The sequence below is a fragment of the Ylistrum balloti genome, unplaced genomic scaffold, assembly GCF_031769215.1.
Source record: "Ylistrum balloti isolate Yb309-2 unplaced genomic scaffold, AGI_CSIRO_Ybal_v1 Utg370242, whole genome shotgun sequence".
NCBI lineage: Eukaryota > Metazoa > Mollusca > Bivalvia > Pectinida > Pectinidae > Ylistrum > Ylistrum balloti.
Genome location: NW_026782196.1, coordinates 477,328 through 497,536, shown reverse-complemented (window position 1 = coordinate 497,536; position 20,209 = coordinate 477,328). Strand labels below are relative to the sequence as shown.

General features: G+C 35.2%; 1 protein-coding gene across 3 annotated transcripts in view; it reads left to right on the top strand.

Moving 5' to 3' along the window:
- The window catches only part of LOC132552241 (vinculin-like), a 59,308-nt gene extending 43,293 nt beyond the window's left edge, over positions 1 to 16,015 (top strand). For all 3 annotated transcript variants that reach the window (XM_060216393.1, XM_060216392.1, XM_060216391.1), the window contains 7 exons: positions 1,326 to 1,450; positions 2,270 to 2,385; positions 2,575 to 2,698; positions 3,130 to 3,220; positions 4,562 to 4,600; positions 10,142 to 10,265; positions 11,450 to 16,015. In XM_060216393.1, the coding sequence (XP_060072376.1) occupies positions 1,326 to 1,450; positions 2,270 to 2,385; positions 2,575 to 2,698; positions 3,130 to 3,220; positions 4,562 to 4,600; positions 10,142 to 10,265; positions 11,450 to 11,495 (665 nt within the window). In that variant the 3' untranslated portion in view covers positions 11,496 to 16,015. The remainder of the gene's footprint in view (positions 1 to 1,325; positions 1,451 to 2,269; positions 2,386 to 2,574; positions 2,699 to 3,129; positions 3,221 to 4,561; positions 4,601 to 10,141; positions 10,266 to 11,449) is intronic.
- Positions 16,016 to 20,209: the final 4,194 nt, after the last annotated feature.

The window sequence follows — 20,209 nt, the reverse complement described above, 5'->3', positions numbered from 1 at the left end:
TTCCCAGGTGATACAATAGTGCTTCATCATCTAACACAAGATTTTATCTTTGTGTACATCATATGTAATACTATTCCCGGTATATTTTTTTACTTCACACAAATTATATACTGTTTCTTTATTACACAGAATCAGTCACATTTTTTTATGTTTTATTCTCCTTTAATTTGGAGCTTTACAATGTACAAACCAAGAATTTGTATCCGATATATCTCTTATAATTCATATTAATTAACAAGATTAATTCAGCGCCTCACATATTTAAAGAAAAACTTTTATCAGAATTTACACAATTTTTATTGTACATATTACATAATGCTTACCGCCTATAGTACTAAAGCTTCTCATTAACCTTGATTTTTCATCACAAGTAAGCTACTGTAATGGAAGGAGAAATAAAGTACGTACAGAAACATGATGTTTTATTAATTAAGGATAATTCTCTTGTTTTTGATCAGCCATTTTTTAGATAAATTATTCAATAAGTACCAGAAAAATATTATTGGAATATATCTTCTCTATCAGTAGAAGCATATGATTTAACTTTGAATGAAAGTGTTTTTGAAAAAAGGCTTCATTATCCCATTACTTGTAATGCCCTCAGTGAAATCATACTGGACTTAAACACATCCCTAACAAGATTGAGAATGTGGATCAAGGCCTTTTGGTTCCATTGCCTTATTAAATGTCCATATTCCTTTCCAAATTTAACATAACAGGATCAGAGGTTGATACATGTGCAGTTGGTGTATTATGTATATTTCTAGTAAGCAAGGAATAGATCTGTTTTGGGAAAAGGGGAGATAAATGTAAAAATGATTGATATGTTTTGATGATCATGCATGTCTACATCTTTAAGTTGAAACACTTTTATCCTGTATTACACAAAATCACACCATCAATATGCATCCGTGAAGTGTAAATTAAATGTTCACTTGTGCATGATGCATTTTTGATTTCTGGATATTTATCATCAATGTGACTGTATTTTTATGTCATTGTACTTCAGAGTTTTCATATTTCTTCTCACTGGCTATTGAAAACACTAAGTGGTATAACTTCTTGTGATGTAGTACACTTATTTCTTTATATAATTTATCTTCCTTAATGTGAATCTTATTACAATTCTACAAAATCTTACTTAAGTTCTTCTCTTCAGATATGTAATTTCTCACGCTCTTTTGATAATGATTAGTGTACTTTTTTTTCTTTATAAATTAATTATTTGTTGTTTTGTAGGAATGAGAGTTACACTGTGAATATTGCATAATTTGTGTAAAAAGACATTGTATGTGTAGGCTATTTACTGATGATTTTGCCTGCAGATGGAGCCCCACCACGCCCACCACTGCCGACAGACTCAACACCTCCAAGACCTCCTCCTCCAGATACAGATGACGAGGAAGATATGATCTTTCCTTCAGTGCCTCAGGCAAACCAGCCTATCATGGTAATGTAGTGTAACATCTACATGATTTTACAAAAATTAATCAAAAAGAGCCTTCAATACTTCTGTTACTTTTTGGTGTGGAAACTTAGGTACAGGTACGAGAAGTACTAGAATCTCCATCATATTAGCAGTGTTCCAATGTTGTCCCCTGTGCATCATAAGCAATTGACATTTTCAATTTCTCAATAACCAAATGGTCCAGTGTCATACTATTGGGCCAGTAACCTGCTGGAACGAAGGGATCCATGTTTTCAAGGTCACAGGGGTCAAATGTGTTAAAATCTTAAAAACAACTTCTTCTCGATTACCAGATGGTCCAGAATCTTGATATAGGGCCAGTAATATGCTGGGATGAAGGGCTACCAAGTTTGTGCAAATGAATGACCTTGATCTATTTTCAGGATCATAGGGGTCAAATATGCTAAAATTCAACATTTTCTCAATTACCAAGAGGTCCTGGGACTTGATATTATTTGCTCTGCAACATGTCGGAATGAAGAGTAACTAAGTTTGTTCAAATGAATGACCTTCATTTAAGTTCATAGGTGTCAAATGCATGAAATTCTTTTGAACAAATTCTCTTCAATAACCATGAGGTGACCTCAAGTGAACGTTCAGGCCCATGGGCCTCTTGTTGTTATTAAGACCATAGGTTATGTACTATAATGGTCATTCGCACCTGATTCAGGATCTCATAAAACACTGACAGCAGTGATATAGAAGGAGAAACCTGAAAAACAATCATTGATTATACTGCAGAGTTTTGACTTTTGTTTGGACTTGAAAAAGTAAAATAGCATTTAGTGTTTTATGTTGTAGATGGCTGCTCATGCCTTACACATGGAGACAAAGCAGTGGTCAAGTAAAGACAACGAGATCATTGGTGCGGCCAAGCGAATGGCTATCCTGATGGCCAAACTCAGTCAACTGGTCAGGTAGGCTACTGTGACAGAGAAATGTGTAGCATTGAGAGAGATGAGTAGAAAAGTGTTTCAATTTGTATCTGTAATTACAACTAGCTATAACATGGGTATCCTTGTGTAGGATATCCCCTTCAGTAACATTTATTGAGCATTTACCAAACACTTAACAACCATAAAGATTGAACAATGCATTGATTCCAGAGGTGAGGGTGGCACCAAGAAAGACCTGATCTCTACAGCCAAGAAAATTGCAGAGGCATCTGAGGAAGTAACAAGGCTCGCCAAGAAACTAGCAGCAGAATGTACCGACAAAAAGATGAGAACAGTAAGAAGGATGTCTGACTTGTCAGATATAATTAAAATGTCTTAAGGCTGTATGGTACCTTATCATAATGTAGAATCAGATCAGGTCAATACTTAAAAACCTGTGAAATATCATTTGTGATAATACATTTAAAGATAATCAGTACATGTAATATGATAATAAAACAGACTTTAAAATTAATTTTTGTTGGAATCTCAACAGATGTAAACAACGCAGATTGTATTGTAAAGGGAAAATATTGTTTACCTGGTACTGCGAACAGGATTTAAACCATAGGGTTGTGAAGTAAATGTAATATTCATGTGACCAACAATCTTTACTTTGATATCCAGGTGAATCATGCAGGTTCTTTTGGCCTCTTGAGTAAGACATATTAGATAAAGAAAACAGACTTTGTTATTAGATGTATTTATAAAATCTTTGTATTTCAGAATTTGTTGCAAGTGTGTGAACGTATCCCAACTATTGGTACACAGCTGAAGATCTTATCTACAGTCAAAGCTACTATGTTAGGTGCTCAAGGTCAGTTCATAAAATTATCAAATATTATATGATGTTATAGCTAGGCTCTGAATGAAAACTTTTAGAGTGTGGGAGTCGGTAATTACTGAAATATTTTTATACCACCTCATCTTAATATTAGAAATTATCCAAAGTTTCTGTTAATAGTCGGTCAGGGAAAAAATAATGTTTCTTTGATTTATTTACTACTGGTAAATTGTGATATTTATGTACAAGTATTTGTGTTAACGTTCTTATTTTCATTAATTGTAGATATTACAGACTTATACACTGTATTCAGAACAGTATTGCATTGATAAATAATGTTGTAAACAATTAAATCTCAAAATAGAAAGGTTAAAAATCAGGAAGGTCGCTCAATCTATAGAAATACCTGATATCATTTGATTAGCAAATTCATTTTAATATGACAGGTTTAGAAACCTTATAGTGAAAAGAGGTAAAACATTTCAAATCTATTACCAGAATTTACATACAGAACCTGTTTCTCTTGGTTTAGATCTACATACAGAATCTGTTTATCTTGGTTTAGATCTACATACAGAATCTGTTTATCTTGGTTTAGATCTACATACAGAATCTGTTTATCTTGGTTTAGATCTACATACAGAACCTGTTTATCTTGGTTTAGATCTACATACAGAATCTGTTTATCTTGGTTTAGATCTACATACAGAATCTGTTTATCTTGGTTTAGATCTACATACAGAACCTGTTTCTCTTGGTTTAGATATACATACAGAATCTGTTTCTCTTGGTTTAGATCTACATACAGAATCTGTTTATCTTGGTTTAGATCTACATACAGAACCTGTTTCTCTTGGTTTAGATCTACATACAGAATCTGTTTATCTTGGTTTAGATCTACATACAGAATCTGTTTATCTTGGTTTAGATCTACATACAGAATCTGTTTATCTTGGTTTAGATCTAAATATCTTGGTTTAGATCTACATACAGAACCTGTTTATCTTGGTTTAGATCTACATACAGAATCTGTTTATCTTGGTTTAGATCTACATACAGAATCTGTTTATCTTGGTTTAGATCTACATACAGAACCTGTTTCTCTTGGTTTAGATATACATACAGAATCTGTTTCTCTTGGTTTAGATCTACATACAGAACCTGTTTCTCTTGGTTTAGATATACATACAGAACCTTTTTCTCTTGGTTTAAATCTACATACAGAATCTGTTTCTCTTGGTTTAGATCTACATACAGAATCTGTTTGTTATAGCTAAGATTTAGATATATGTTGAACTTGTTTCTTGAAAACTTTTTAATAGTAAGTCTTTGTTGAAGAGTGAAAACAATTTATTTATAAACATTTTAACATAGAACCCATACCAGCTCCTGATGGCAGCGAGATAGCCTGTGGTAAACTTGATTATCTTAAGCATGAACTTTCCACACCCTCCAAATTCAAGGAGGTCACTAACGAAACCACACATAAAACTACCCCCTCCCTAGAACAGTAACCAAACTGACCAACTGACCGACAGATGTGTGGTTTGTGTGCAGAGAATCCATGATATCAAATGATGACTCCATCTTGGTTGATGCAGTGTGATTAATTCAAGGCAAAATTTATGTTCCAAACTTTTCAAAGCCAAATTAAGGCTTTCAGTTGTTTTTCATATCTGATAAAGAAAGGAAAAAAATGTTCAGACTTTTTCAATATTTAATGAAAAACCATCTATACAAATATACATTAAGTATATATTCTTTTCTTTTGGTACTAATTCGATTAAATTCAAACAATAATTAACATTAATTGTCAAATGTTTAATTTTAGATACCAAAATTTCTGTCAATAAGACTTGAAAAAAATGAAAGCTTGAGAAACAAATTCTTACGAAAAAAAAATATAAAGTAATAGAAGTATCTTGACAGTGCTTAATTACTCGACTCAAATCCAAGATTTCCATCACTTGATGTCATTGTATGATAAATGAAATGTTTGATGGTATTCCATGCATCAGTGTTTTTGACAGAGGTTGATGTTAGTTTTGAGAAGTCATGATTTTAGTTAGAATACTTGTTGTGATATCTTGATTACTTGATTTGAGTTAGATTTTTTTTTTTTGTGAAACTTTGAGTAAACTTGATTTCAAATGGAATTCACAGTTGTAATATTAATCCATGATGCTACAGATTGTTCAGGTTTGCATATAGCAATTGATTTGTCATTGATGTAAAATAATTACTTTGTATTCATTAGTGCATCATGCTTGTTACAAAATTGTAGACTAGTGCATCATGCTTGTGTTTTTTCTGCTTCCTCATCCGAGTGTTTCATTTTGAATGATTTAATTGTGTAACTTTGTTCCACCATCATCAGATGGTGAGCTATTCAAATCACCTTGCATCCGTGGTTTGTCATCCTGCTCAGAAAAAGAAAATGGCCACCAGGTAGCCATCTTGGATTTTGACTTTGAATGTTTATTATCGCTATTTCTTGAGAAATACTGTATAAATCTTCCTTAAATTTCATGTATAGGTTCCTTTTAGTCCTATTTTTTCAAAGGCATGTTCAAATTTCTTGTCATTAAGAAGGGAAAAGGTCCAACTTTCAAAGAGCAAATAAAGATTAAACAATGGTGCGTGCCAAGACCCGTCGGGGATCTCTTGTAGACATAGTTCTGGATTGATCTTTCTTCTGTCCTGTCCACAGTTCTTATGTGAACTTCTGAATAACATTTGTTTGGTATATTAGATTTGTAATTCCATGATTTACCATGAATTATTTTCTTTCCTAGGATTTTTAACTGAATTATTCCAAACCCCCCTTTATTCTACTATGGTAGCATTTGTGTCAGCATTGATCATAATTTATATTTGTGACATTCCATTCTTCAAACAGGGCATTTTATGCCCAATCAATTAGTTTTAATCTCTTTTACAAGAGGATGATATTATTTTCAGTTCTCATTAGAAAAAGAAGGAAAAGAGGTACACTACCATGTATTCCAGTATCTAACGTCACTGGGAAATATGATATAAACAGAAAGATGACAATAACAGAATCACATTAAACAGAGTTAATTTGTATATATTTTATCTTGTTGGAGTGTCTTGGCTGTTCAGTACATCATTACACTCCATTGTGATGATATATGTATAGGTACCACTGGATACTACCAGTAGGATCAGCTGCTAGCTCCTTAAATCTAATCCATTTCATCACTAGACCTGTGTTGAGTTTCCTTATAAATTCACACTTTGCCATAAGTCTATGTTTTCTTGGTAATGATGATCCAGCCATGTAACTATGTAGTCATCAGGTCATTGGTCATTTTCTATATATTTAACCATCAAACTATTGGTCAGTTTTACTATCAGACCAGTAGTGGTCAGTTTCTATGTATTTAACCATCAAACTATTGGTCAGTTTTATTATCAGACCAGCAGTGGTCAGTTTCTATGTATTTAACCATCAAACTATCGGTCAGTTTTACTATCAGACCAGTAGTGGTCACTTTCTATATATTTAACCATCAAACTATAGGTCAGTTTTACTATCAGACCAGCAGTGGTCATTTTCTATATATTTAACCATCAAACTATTGGTCAGTTTTACTATCAGACCAGCAGTGGTCATTTTCTATATATTTAACCATCAAACTATTGGTCAGTTTTATTATCAGACCAGCAGTGGTCACTTTCTATACCTGTATGCACTGAGATATATATTTGTCTGTCATGTATAGAAGAACTACATAAGATCTTTACTAACTAGTGACAACTGCTTCCAACAATTTAATGTAACTAAACTGTTAGACAGAGCAACTCTTGAAATTATACCATCCAACTGTAATACGAAATGATTGGTTACAAATCATTATCCTGAAGTAGTGCTCTGGTAGTAAGCCAATCTATACCCCTTGATCATACACAGTAATCTTTATTTATAACTTTTGAGACAAGAGCAGATTAAAATTTTAAAAGTTTCAGTCTGGTAGAAATAATACTTCTTGGAAGCATTTGTCATATATCTGTATACGTCAATGCTTTTGACAACTTCTGCTGATCAAACTCAAGTTATATTCTGCTTCTTATAAAGCATTATAAATGACATATTCACAAATCAAATGGCTTGGTGGTGATTTAATATCTGATATGGACATATGGTTGCTGTGTAGATGATATTAAAGGTGCATTAAAATATGTAAATTTTCAGCAAATTTCATTTCATTGGTATAAATTAATCGTACTTGCCAGCTGATTGTTTTACCATAGACAAGATTTCTTTTATTTATAACTTGAAATCCTGATCAGAAAAGTGTATTTTGTTATCTAGAAATTAAGAAGAGTTTAGAAGATAAACTGATAATATATGTCTAAAATTGAGTGCACTTTAGATTCAGTAGAATGCTGAATACCAGCAGATTCCAGATTCACTGGCAATTGGAAAATCTATAGGGCAGTACAAAAATTTGGGAGAATCCTACAATTTCTGAGAGGAATACAGAATTGAGATTATCCTTCATAAACAAAGTTGGCAAGTTTACTGGATATCACTCAAGCTTCCTAAATTGTGCTTTTAGAACAGTGTCCATTTGTAGTGCTGTAAATGTGTGCCTTACATGTGTGCTGTGTATAACCTTCATGATCATTTCTAACCCACCTGCATCTTGATTTTTTTCCTGCTATTTCTGCGTGCTGTTGCCATGGAAACAGAATCTAGTAAGTGCATTAACGCTTTCTAATGTGTCATACAATGAAGTTCTATATTTGTATAGGAGTAAGTTTTAAGAGATCTGGACAGTTTATTACAGGTCTGAAATAAATGACTTCTCCGTTACAGTTTTCCAGTTTTTGAGTGTGCAAATGAAATATCTAATGACTGTACCTAGTTCATACTTATCTTTATTTAACTCACATAATTCACTGACAAGTTTTGATGTCAGAATATTGTTAATTGAATGTGTTTTCATTTATGATGTGTCATCACACGATATTTTATTGAAAGGCTAAAACTACTCTGTCTAAAGAAATTTTTTAGCTCACCTGGCCCAAAGGGAGTGAGCTATTGGGATAAAACATTGTCTGGCATCTCTCTGTCTGTCAACTTTTCCTCTACATTACTACTTTTCACAAACCATTTGGCAGAACTTGACCAAATTTAGCAAGTTCCTTACAATACAACTCATCTGTAGGAAATCTTGTAGCAAAAGATTAAAACTTTTAATATCTTATTCCTCCTGAAGGAATGATTGGATTTTGTCCAAATTTGGTCAGAAGCATGGTTGGGTGAAGGGGAAAGACTTTGTATGAATTATGGATGTTGATGCCCTGGGGCAAAAGGTACAGGGCCTAGTAGGGGAAATAGAGCAACTTATTTAAAATCCTGTAGGAATGATTGAATTTCATCCAAATATGGTGAGAAGGATGTTTGGGTAAAGGAAAATCAGTTTTGTATAAGTAGTGGCTGGTCTTGGCCCTCAAGAGCAGGAGGGAAGGGGCTCACTAGGGTAAATGATTTGAAATAGTTGAGATCCCCACCCCATAACCACATACAAATATACAGCAACGCTCAGCATCAAGAGATAAACACAATCATGATGTAGAAATAGACCCTGGAATGTGCCCCACCCCTAGGGACTTAGATTCTGGGTTATATCAGTTGTAATCCCCACCCCATAACCATTGCTAGGCATCAAGTGATAAACACAATCATGATGTAGAAATTGGCCCTGGAATGTGCCCAACCCCTAGGGACTTAGATTCTGGGTTATATCATTTGAAATCCCCACCCCATAACCATTGCTTGGCATCAAGAGATAAACACATGGATTATGTAGGAATTTACGCTTGGTTGTAGCACACCTCAAGAGATATTATTTCTGAGTCATATATTTGGCATACTTCAGATAACAACCCGATAACAATATAGACTCTCACTGGAAATCAAAAAAGAAAGACAGTCATGATATAAGAATTTACCCATTGGTCTTGTCTTGTTAAAGAGGTAAAGTGACTGGGCTTTAATTTGGAAATATTCGAAATACCCAATCTATAGGCATGTACTTGTATACCATTGCTTGGCTTTAAGATACATGTGAGCGATACAGGCCTTATGGGCCTCATGGTAAAGCTCTACCATTGGAAATAGTGCTTCTCATTCCTGACTTGCTGAAAAATGTTTCTTTTGTTCTAATTTGACTCGTTGATGTTGTAAGTTGTGAAAGTCATTCAGTATGATTTATAACGAGAACATATCCAGACACTGGTTCTATTATAGCTCTCTGGCTGAATTCAATGTCTGCTTTACTCAAGTTCCCAGACTACTGAAATGGCGACTACTGAAATGGCGACTACTCATTTTTCATTTTAGAAAGCTTTCAGTGTTAGCAGTCTTCATAAGGTTTTTTATTTATTTATTTATTATTTTTTTTTTTAAGGAAAAGAATTTTAATAAAATGGAATAATAATGATGACAGTCAGTTGATTATTTCATTACCAATCTCAAACACTGGCTAACCAATCTGTGCTTGTGTGTGACATGTAATGTTTAATTGCTTCACTAACATTTTAACATTATCATAACATATAATGGATGCGCTTGTCTACTATCAACACTGATAAAGTAGTGTCTGTGAAAAACAGAAATAGGTCAAAAACTAGAATGGAAACTTTTTTTGTATTTGACAAGAAACAACATGTATGATAATGAGATATGTAATTCCCATGTAGTTTCAGTCTGTGTAATCTACTGTAGTTGAATTAGCCCATTTCAGCAATGTAGTTACCATTGATATATATAATCTTTGGTCTACTTTGCTTTTAGATTTTCAATGCAGACATGTTGATTTTCAAGAAAATTTTATGGCATTGCTTAGTGAATGCTAATTTGTATTTTTATATCCACCAATTGTCCGAACATGACCTTTGGCCTGAAATTCTGACCTATCACAGGTTCTGAAGAAGATCAGGAAGCTACTGAGATGTTAGTTGGTAATGCCCAGAATCTCATGCAGGCTGTCAAGGAAACTGTGAGGGCTGCTGAGGCTGCTTCCATTAAAATCAGAGTGGATTCTGGGTAAGTGTCTCACTAAATCAGAGTGGATTCTGGGTAAGTGTTTCACTAAATCAAAGGTGAATTCTGATTAACTGTCTCACTAAATCATGGTGAATTCTTGGAAGGTGTCCTGCAAAATTGAGTAAATTCTTGGTGATTGTCTCTAAATAAAACAAGGTGAATTCTGGGTAATTGGTGATTGTCTGAATAAAACAAGGTGAATTCTGGGTTAAGTGTTTCACTTTATCACAGTAGATTCTGGGTCTCACTAAATCAAAGGTGAATTCTGATTAACTGCCTCACTAAATCTTGGTCAATTCTGGGTAAGTGTCTCACTAAATCAAGGTGAATTCTGGGTAAGTTTCTAACTAAATCAAGGTGAATTCTGGGTAAGTGTCTGACTAAATCGTGGTGAATTCTGGGTAAGTGTCTGACTAAATCAAGGTGAATTCTGGTTAAGTGTCTCACTAAATCAAGGTGAATTCTGGGTAAGTGTCTCACTTAATCAAGGTGAATTCTGGGTAAGTGTCTCACTTAATCAAGGTGAATTCTGGGTAAGTGTCTCACTAAATCAAGGTGAATTCTGGGTAAGTGTCTCACTAAATCAAGGTGAATTCTGGTTAAGTGTCTCACTAAATCAAGGTGAATTCTGGGTAAGTGTCTCACTAAATTAAGGTGAATTCTGCTTAAGTGTCTCACTTAATCAAGGTGAATTCTGGGAAAGTGTCCCACTTAATCAAGGGGAATTCTGGGTAAGTGTCTCACTTAATCAAGGTGAATTCTGGGTAAGTGTCTCACTTAATCAAGGTGAATTCTGGGTAAGTGTCTCACTAAATCAAGGTGAGTTAACAAAAGCATGGGCTGTTATGCTTAGTGAGGAATGACTCCAGTGTATGTTTTACACAGACATGAAACTAAGATTATTGATTACATCACCACTGGTACTACAAGAGGGGACTCTAAAGGTGCGTGTGAGAAACTATTTTTACATCACTGTGTCACTGAAATTATACAGTCCTAAACTGTGGGTTACTTTATAGACAGAGCTATAACCCAAAGACTGAGAAGGTGGCTATTGGTGATTTTGTCAGTGTGTCACTGAAATTATTCGGTCCTAAACTGTGGATTACTTTATAGACAGAGTTATTACCCAAAGTTCAGACTGAGAAGGCGGCTGTTGGTGATTTTGTCATGTTTTTTTTCAGATATACTATCCGCTGGTTGAGGAAGAGGCCATGGTATACATCATGAGTGAAAATTGTCGACAGGGCAGAAAACAAGTAATAGGCTAGAGAGACTAGGAACAAACAGGCTGGATATTCCATTGAACAATGAAGAGAGGTTAAAAAAGCTGTTACCCATGATAGGACAGATGAAGCCATGTGATGACATTTGGGGGTGGGGTAGTGTGTTTGTACAGGCTGTTGTCCGTGAATGTGTGGATTATTCTAGCTTTTTATAGGAATGTCTGTGTGTATTGAACAAAAACCTTACAAAAAAATGTGTATTTTATGACTTACGAAGCCATACCAAATTAATTTGCAGTTCTGTTGGATCACTTGTTGTAGAAATTTAATCTCAAGAAGGTTTTCATTTTTCTAGATTTCGATGAATCATAAATATATATTTCAGTCTTTATCTGGCATTTTTTATGTTAGCTCTTTGGATATGTGAGAAACTGTCAAAATATCTGTTATGATTATATCTGAAAATGAAATGGGGGGAAAAAATGTAGAACAAATTAAATGTTAACCAAATCTTCATAATAATGATATTTAATTAAAAAAAAAAAAACTTTCATTGTTCTTACTGTTCAAATTGTGAGAATTCTTAAAGAACTACAAATAAATTTGATATATGGCTTATGTATTGAGTATGTGTATTTTTAAACGTATTGGAAAACATGAGGGATATGCAAATTTTTCATGTCATCATACATTTCCTAATGTCATGTTCCTATCATGTGAATGCCATGGCATTGTCTACAAGGATGATCATTTGATCTAAAATATTGTAAGGAGAGTGATATATTATGCAATGTACAAAATACACTCGACTTGTTGGTGGACTGTTCTATACATACTCGGCCATCAGTGTGTCTCTTATTCTGTGGAGCATTAATTTTGATAATCTTTATATTAATAGCTAAATTACAGTGATTTTTTTTCTCATGAAAATCAATTTTAATCAATATGAGAATCTCAAATTTAGGACTAAAGTGTGTCATGTCACATGTTTCCTCATCTATATCCATGCTTTCAGACACAAATTGAAATCATCATTCTTATTTCATGACATTTTTAAGAGTGATTGATTTTAAACAGGAACAGAAATTCTTAATATTTTCCAGAAATACAGTTTGTGCTATTCCTTATGATTCAATAATAGCTGTACATATTCTCGCTTAGCATTGAAATAATTTTTGTCTGTTGTTGTCTCCTCATAGTTTAGAAAATGTTTCATTTTCAAGCATTTTGTTTTGGTGTTTCTACAGAACCAAAAAAATGTCTTATTTGATATATTTTTCCCTTTCATGTTTTCCAATGTCTACATTTTACTACATTGGTTACCATAGTGTTTGTTTTGTTGCTGTATCTTCTATAGCACTGTGTTAATGTTTATTTTGCTGTGTTCCAGTGTATATAACAGGATGTATAGATAGTTGTCCCTGGAACGCCCTATTTATGATGTCATGGTGCTATATTAAACCAATCTGTTTATCGTTATAATCTGTACAATTATGATCCCCTAATACTATTTGTGTACTCTCCATGGGTACCATCTATGTACTCCCCTAGTACCACCTGTGTACTCCACTAGTACCATCTGTGTACTCCCCTATTACCCCCTGTGTACTCCCCTATTACCCCCTGTGTACTCCACTAGTACCATCTGTTTACTCCCCTATTACCCCCTGTGTACTCCCCTAGTACCATCTATGTACTCCCCTAGTACCCCCTGTGTACTCCCTTAGTACCACCTGTGTACTCCCTTAGTACTACTGTGTACTCCCCTAGTACCACATGTGTACTCCCCTTAAACTATCTGTGTACTCCCCTAGTACCACATGTGTACTCCGCTTAAACTATCTGTGTACTCCCCTAGTACCACATGTGTACTCCCCTAGTACCACCTGTGTACTCCCCTAGTACCACATGTGTACTCCCCTAGTACCACCTGTGTACTCCCCTAGTACCACCTGTGTACTGCCCTAGTACCACCTGTGTACTCCCTTAGTACTAACTGTGTACTCCCCTAGTACCACCTGTGTACACCCCTAGTACCACCTGTGTACTCCACTAGTACCACCTGTGTACTCCCCTAGTACCACCTGTGTACTCCACTAGTACCACCTGTGTACTCCCCTAGTACCACATGTGTACTCCCCTTAAACTATCTGTGTACTCCCCTAGTACCATCTGTGTACTCCTCAAGTATCACCTATGTGTTGCTAATAGTTTGTCATTCTCTATCAAACAACACATTGATTAACTGTACAACATAATTATTACAGTACAGAAAATAACATGATGTTTTTTTTATCATTGTTTAAGTATCAGTCAATAAAGATAAAAGTCTTAATCTTTTTTTACAATTATTACCAAAGATTCCCTAAGAATTTTCATCACTTAATTATTTGAGGGTAGAAATGAAGCATGCCTGATGAAAAATCCATTAAGGATGTACAGTGTATCTTACAAATTGATAATGGAAGTACAATGCACGATGGTTTAGAGAACTAGAATTGTGTAATTTCAGATTTATGGGCTAAATTTAGACAGGACTAGTAAGACAGCTGGTTAGACCTTTTAATTGTATTGCTTGTGCCATAGCTAGTCATGTTGTAGGTTTACTCTGATAAATTTAAGGACCTACTCTGCTGTGCAGTGTACTCCTCATATGTTGTAGTACTATACTGTATGTAGTGATTACATAGATGTATCTTAAACAAGACTTTTTGAGTAGATGATGACGTGTATTAACTCCATTAATTAAGGATATATGCTACCTTATACTGTTATGTACTCTTTCCAGAAGATTTCCATTCTACATTATGTAATTTGAAATTTGGTGATTTGATAACAAACTTGATGAGTGTAAAGGATATGTTCTATTGATGATGTTCAAGCAATTCTTAATCATTAGAAAAGATACTAAATGGAGCAAACTTTCCATACAGACAACTTTATAATAGAATATAATCCTTTATATGATTTGTAAATAAATAACTCTCTTTAACACAAGGGTTCATAATCCAAATTATAAAGTAAAGAGACTACTTTAAAGATTTTTAAGTCCCTCGTAACTTAATATGAGATATGTGTGGAATGAACAATTAAATCCTATTATGATGTATACTGGTAAATGGTAAGTCTATTTTCTAGAGGATGTGGAAAACTAGTGAAAAATATTTTCTGCAAGGTCTGTTATGTAAAAGACAACACCTGGTGTAATTTTAGAATATATGTTTCTACAATCTGTTACAGGTCACATTGTCAATATTGAATTGTAGATCTACAATTTGTATTGCTTTATGGAATATACTATACCCATCCGTCAACTTTTTCAATATTATCTTCCATCTCTCAGTTTGGTAATGACCGGAGAACTAAGGGATATTTGTATTGCACTCCGTACTTAACAGTGTGATTTGATTGGATAAGTTTCACTTCAAAAATTACAATTTCCTTTTTTAAGGGAAAAAAAAAAGAGATTTTTTTTAACTCCGTATGTAGCTACTAGGTTTGAAATAGCTACAGAAGTCTCCATTGTTCGTCGTTTTATGTCCCACCCTGAAATAGCCACAGCTTATTGTCATGACCTTGGTCACCACTCAGTCACTATTTGAACACCTTTTGACTTTGAAATAAAATTTGTTATTTGTAATGAGGAAATGCAGGGCAAGTTTGTATTTACAGTCAACTATCCCCAGTGTCATGGCCCTTGGGTTGAGAACATTTCAAGAAATACATTTAAAGAGACAATGATCAGTTTTATATTCCCAGAGCTAGGTGGAGATATTGAACTGAAATTTTATGTTTAGTTACATTGTTTACATCTGGTCAGCTATTCATTACCAAGTAACTTTATTTGTCGGTCTCATTCAATCTACACCTGACACAGTTTGAAATATCATGAATACACCTCACACAAATTTTTGAATGTTTAAAAGCCCCATGCTTGCTCATTTGTTACTGGCAGGGCCATTCATGTCACAATGACAACCACCTAGGATAACTTCTTACCAGTATTTTATCTGAAGTTTCATGATAATATATTTACGGTGCATGAAGTCGTATGACATCAGTTATTAGCCTGTTATTATTGTAGGAGTATATCTGAAACTCTTTAAGTCTTTATTTCCATATTATGATAAGTATACCAGAAGTACAATGGAGAGATTACATCACAGTAACCAATGAAATTTACCTCTAACCCATCCTGTCAATAGTTCACTGTCCACTTCCATCGATACATCGTCAAACTTATGACATATTGGGATGAAGGAGTCATGTGTTTATTATATTTGTGACATTTGTTGATTTTTTTTCACTATAACTGACATTGCTGATTTTTATCTATCCTAAATATTTTATATTTTGCTATATTTAAGTGCAATTAGCTGCCTGTGTAATATGTTAAGGGCATGTATAAAAAATGTTTGGTGAACCCCGACCCTCTTTGTTTACACTCTACAATATACTGTTTAGTGCCTTTAGCAAATTTATGATATATTTGTATACAATAAATCTCACACTTCATAAACACAAGTTTGAGTTGATGTTGTTACTACTTGAGACAGGTATACACCCCTAGAACTTGAGTGATTCATAGTTTTACAACAGGATACCAGGATCTATTAATCAAAGAATCCAAGATCAGTTGTTCAAACCTTTGTCGGTCAGCATTGGTTCTATTTTACTTGTTATAATGATGGGAGTACACAGAGTTATTACACTTTTGTTTCTGTTAATATCACTTCACCCATGTGATACAGATGTTGTTTGCAAGGTCGTATCAGTGCATGAACAGAAAACATTTCATTTGGCAAACTGGACTGATGTCACTTCATCAAGGTTCTTGGGTCACTTTCGTTGGTGCTGTTTCCAACTCATTGTGGTGCTGTTTGCCTGGAAGGTGGAGTTGATCGTGGGTTTTCAAAAAGCTCCAGGTGGCTTATGACTAGTATTGAACAACTTCTTCTTGACAATATTTTGTCTAGGAGAACATTTCTTCTGTAAAGACATTTGGTGTTTCTCCTGTTTTAGACAATCTCTTCTTGACAACATATGGTGTTTCTCCTGTTTTAGACAATCTCTTCTTGACAACATATGGTGTTTCTCCTGTTTTAGACAATCTCTTCTTGACAACATATCTTCTGTGAGGACATTTTGCCTCTTCTTGACAACATATCTTCTGTGAGGACATTTGGTTTTCTCCTGTTTTAGACAACCTCTTCTTGACAACATATCTTCTGTGAGGACATTTGGTGTTTCTCCTGTTTTAGACAATCTCTTCTTGACAACATATCTTCTGTGAGGACATTTGGTTTTGCCTGTTGTGGACCTCTTCTTGACAACATATCTTCTGTGAGGACATTTGGTTTTTCTCCTGTTTTAGACAATCTCTTCTTGACAACATATCTTCTGTGAGGACATTTGGTTTTTCTCCTGTTTTAGACAATCTCTTCTTGACAACATATCTTCTGTGAGGACATTTGGTTTTGCCTGTTGTGGACCTCTTCTTGACAACATATCTTCTGTGAGGACATCTTCTTGACAACATATCTTCTGTGAGGACATTTGGTTTTTCTCCTGTTTTAGACAATCTCTTCTTGACAACATATCTTCTGTGAGGACATTTGGTTTTGCCTGTTGTGGACCTCTTCTTGACAACATATCTTCTGTGAGGACATTTGGTTTTTCTCCTGTTTTAGACAATCTCTTCTTGACAACATATCTTCTGTGAGGACATTTGGTTTTCTCCTGTTTTGGACAATCTCTTCTTGACAACATATCTTCTGTGAGGACATTTGGTTTTTCTCCTGTTTTGGACTTCTTGAAACATATCTTCTGTGAGGACATTTGGTTTTTCTCCTGTTTTAGACAATCTCTTCTTGACAACATATCTTCTGTGAGGACATTTGGTTTTTCTCCTGTTTTCTTCTTGACAACATATCTTCTGACATTTGGTTTTCTCCTGTTTTGGACCTCTTCTTGACAACATATCTTCTGTGAGGACATTTGGTTTTCTCCTGTTTTGGACCTCTTCTTGACAACATATCTTCTGTGAGGACATTTGGTGTTTCTCCTGTTGTGGACAACCTCTTCTTGACAACATATCTTCTGTGAGGACATTTGGTTTTTCTCCTGTTGTGGACAATCTCTTCTTGACAACATATCTTCTGTGAGGACATTTGGTTTTCTCCTGTTGTGGACCTCTTCTTGACAACATATCTTCTGTGAGGACATTTGGTTTTTCTCCTGTTTTAGACAACCTCTTCTTGACAACATATCTTCTGTGAGGACATTTGGTTTTCTCCTGTTTTGGACAACCTCTTCTTGACAACATATCTTCTGTGAGGACATTTGGTTTTCTCCTGTTTTGGACAACCTCTTCTTGACAACATATCTTCTGTGAGGACATTTGGTTTTCTCCTGTTTTGGACAACCTCTTCTTGACAACATATCTTCTGTGAGGACATTTGGTTTTCTCCTGTTTTGGACAACCTCTTCTTGACAACATATCTTCTGTGAGGACATTTGGTGTTTCTCCTGTTTTGGACCTCTTCTTGACAACATATCTTCTGTGAGGACATTTGGTGTTTCTCCTGTTTTGGACAACCTCTTCTTGACAACATATCTTCTGTGAGGACATTTGGTGAGGACATTTGGTGTTTCTCCTGTTTTGGATCTCTTCTTGACAACATATCTTCTGTGAGGACATTTGGTGTTTCTCCTGTTGTGGACCTCTTCTTGACAACATATCTTCTGTGAGGACATTTGGTGTTTCTCCTGTTTTGGACAATCTCTTCTTGACAACATATCTTCTGTGAGGACATTTGGTGTTTCTCCTGTTTTGGACAATCTCTTCTTGACAACATATCTTCTGTGAGGACATTTGGTGTTTCTCCTGTTTTGGACAACTCTGCTTGACAACATATCTTCTGTGAGGACATTTGGTGTTTCTCCTGAGGACATTTGGTGTTTCTCCTGTTTTGGACAACCTCTTCTTGACAACATATCTTCTGTGAGGACATTTGGTGTTTCTCCTGTTTTGGACAACCTCTTCTTGACAACATATCTTCTGTGAGGACATTTGGTGTTTCTCCTGTTTTGGACAACCTCTTCTTGACAACATATCTTCTGTGAGGACATTTGGTGTTTCTCCTGTTTTGGACAACCTCTTCTTGACAACATATCTTCTGTGAGGACATTTGGTGTTTCTGTTTTGGACCTGTTTTGGAGGACATTTGGTGTCAATCTCTTCTTGACAACATATCTTCTGTGAGGACATTTGGTGTTTCTCCTGTTTTGGACAATCTCTTCTTGACAACATATCTTCTGTGAGGACATTTGGTGTTTCTCCTGTTTTGGACCTCTTCTTGACAACATATCTTCTGTGAGGACATTTGGTGTTTCTCCTGTTTTAGACAACCTCTTCTTGACAACATATCTTCTGTGAGGACATTTGGTGTTTCTCCTGTTTTGGACCTCTTCTTGACAACATATCTTCTGTGAGGACATTTGGTGTTTCTCCTGTTTTGGACCTCTTCTTGACAACATATCTTCTGTGAGGACATTTGGTGTTTCTCCTGTTTTGGACAACCTCTTCTTGACAACATATCTTCTGTGAGGACATTTGGTGTTTCTCCTGTTGTGGACAACCTCTTCTTGACAACATATCTTCTGTGAGGACATTTGGTGTTTCTCCTGTTTTAGACAACCTCTTCTTGACAACATATCTTCTGTGAGGACATTTGGTGTTTCTCCTGTTTTGGACAACCTCTTCTTGACAACAAATCTTCTGTGAGGACATTTGGTGTTTCTCCTGTTTGGACACAACATATCTTCTGTGAGGACATTTGGTGTTTCTCCTGTTTTGGAACATATCTTCTGTGAGGACATTTGGTGTTTCTCCTGTTGTGGACAATCTCTTCTTGACAACATATCTTCTGTGAGGACATTTGGTGTTTCTCCTGTTGTGGACCTCTTCTTGACAACATATCTTCTGTGAGGACATTTGGTGTTTCTCCTGTTTTGGACAACCTCTTCTTGACAACATATCTTCTGTGAGGACATTTGGTGTTTCTCCTGTTTTGGACCTCTTCTTGACAACATATCTTCTGTGAGGACATTTGGTGTTTCTCCTGTTTTGGACAACCTCTTCTTGACAACATATCTTCTGTGAGGACATTTGGTGTTTCTCCTGTTTTGGACCTCTTCTTGACAACATATCTTCTGTGAGGACATTTGGTGTTTCTCCTGTTTTGACAACATATCTTCTGTGAGGACATTTGGTGTTTCTCTTCTTGACAACATATCTTCTGTGAGGACATTTGGTGTTTCTCCTGTTTTGGATCTTCTGTGAGGACATTTGACAACATATCTTCTGTGAGGACATTTGGTTTTCTCCTGTTTTTGGTGTTTCTCCTGTTTTGGACAACCTCTTCTTGACAACATATCTTCTGTGAGGACATTTGGTGTTTCTCCTGTTTTGGACCTCTTCTTGACAACATATCTTCTGTGAGGACATTTGGTGTTTCTCATGTTTTGGACATCTTCTTGACAACATATCTTCTGTGAGGACATTTGGTGTTTCTCCTGTTTTGGACTCCTGTTTTGGACAACTCTTCTTGACAACATATCTTCTGTGAGGACATTTGGTGTTTCTCCTTTCTCTTCTGTTCTTCTGTGACATTTGGTGTTTCTCTTCTTGACAACATATCTTCTGTGAGGACATTT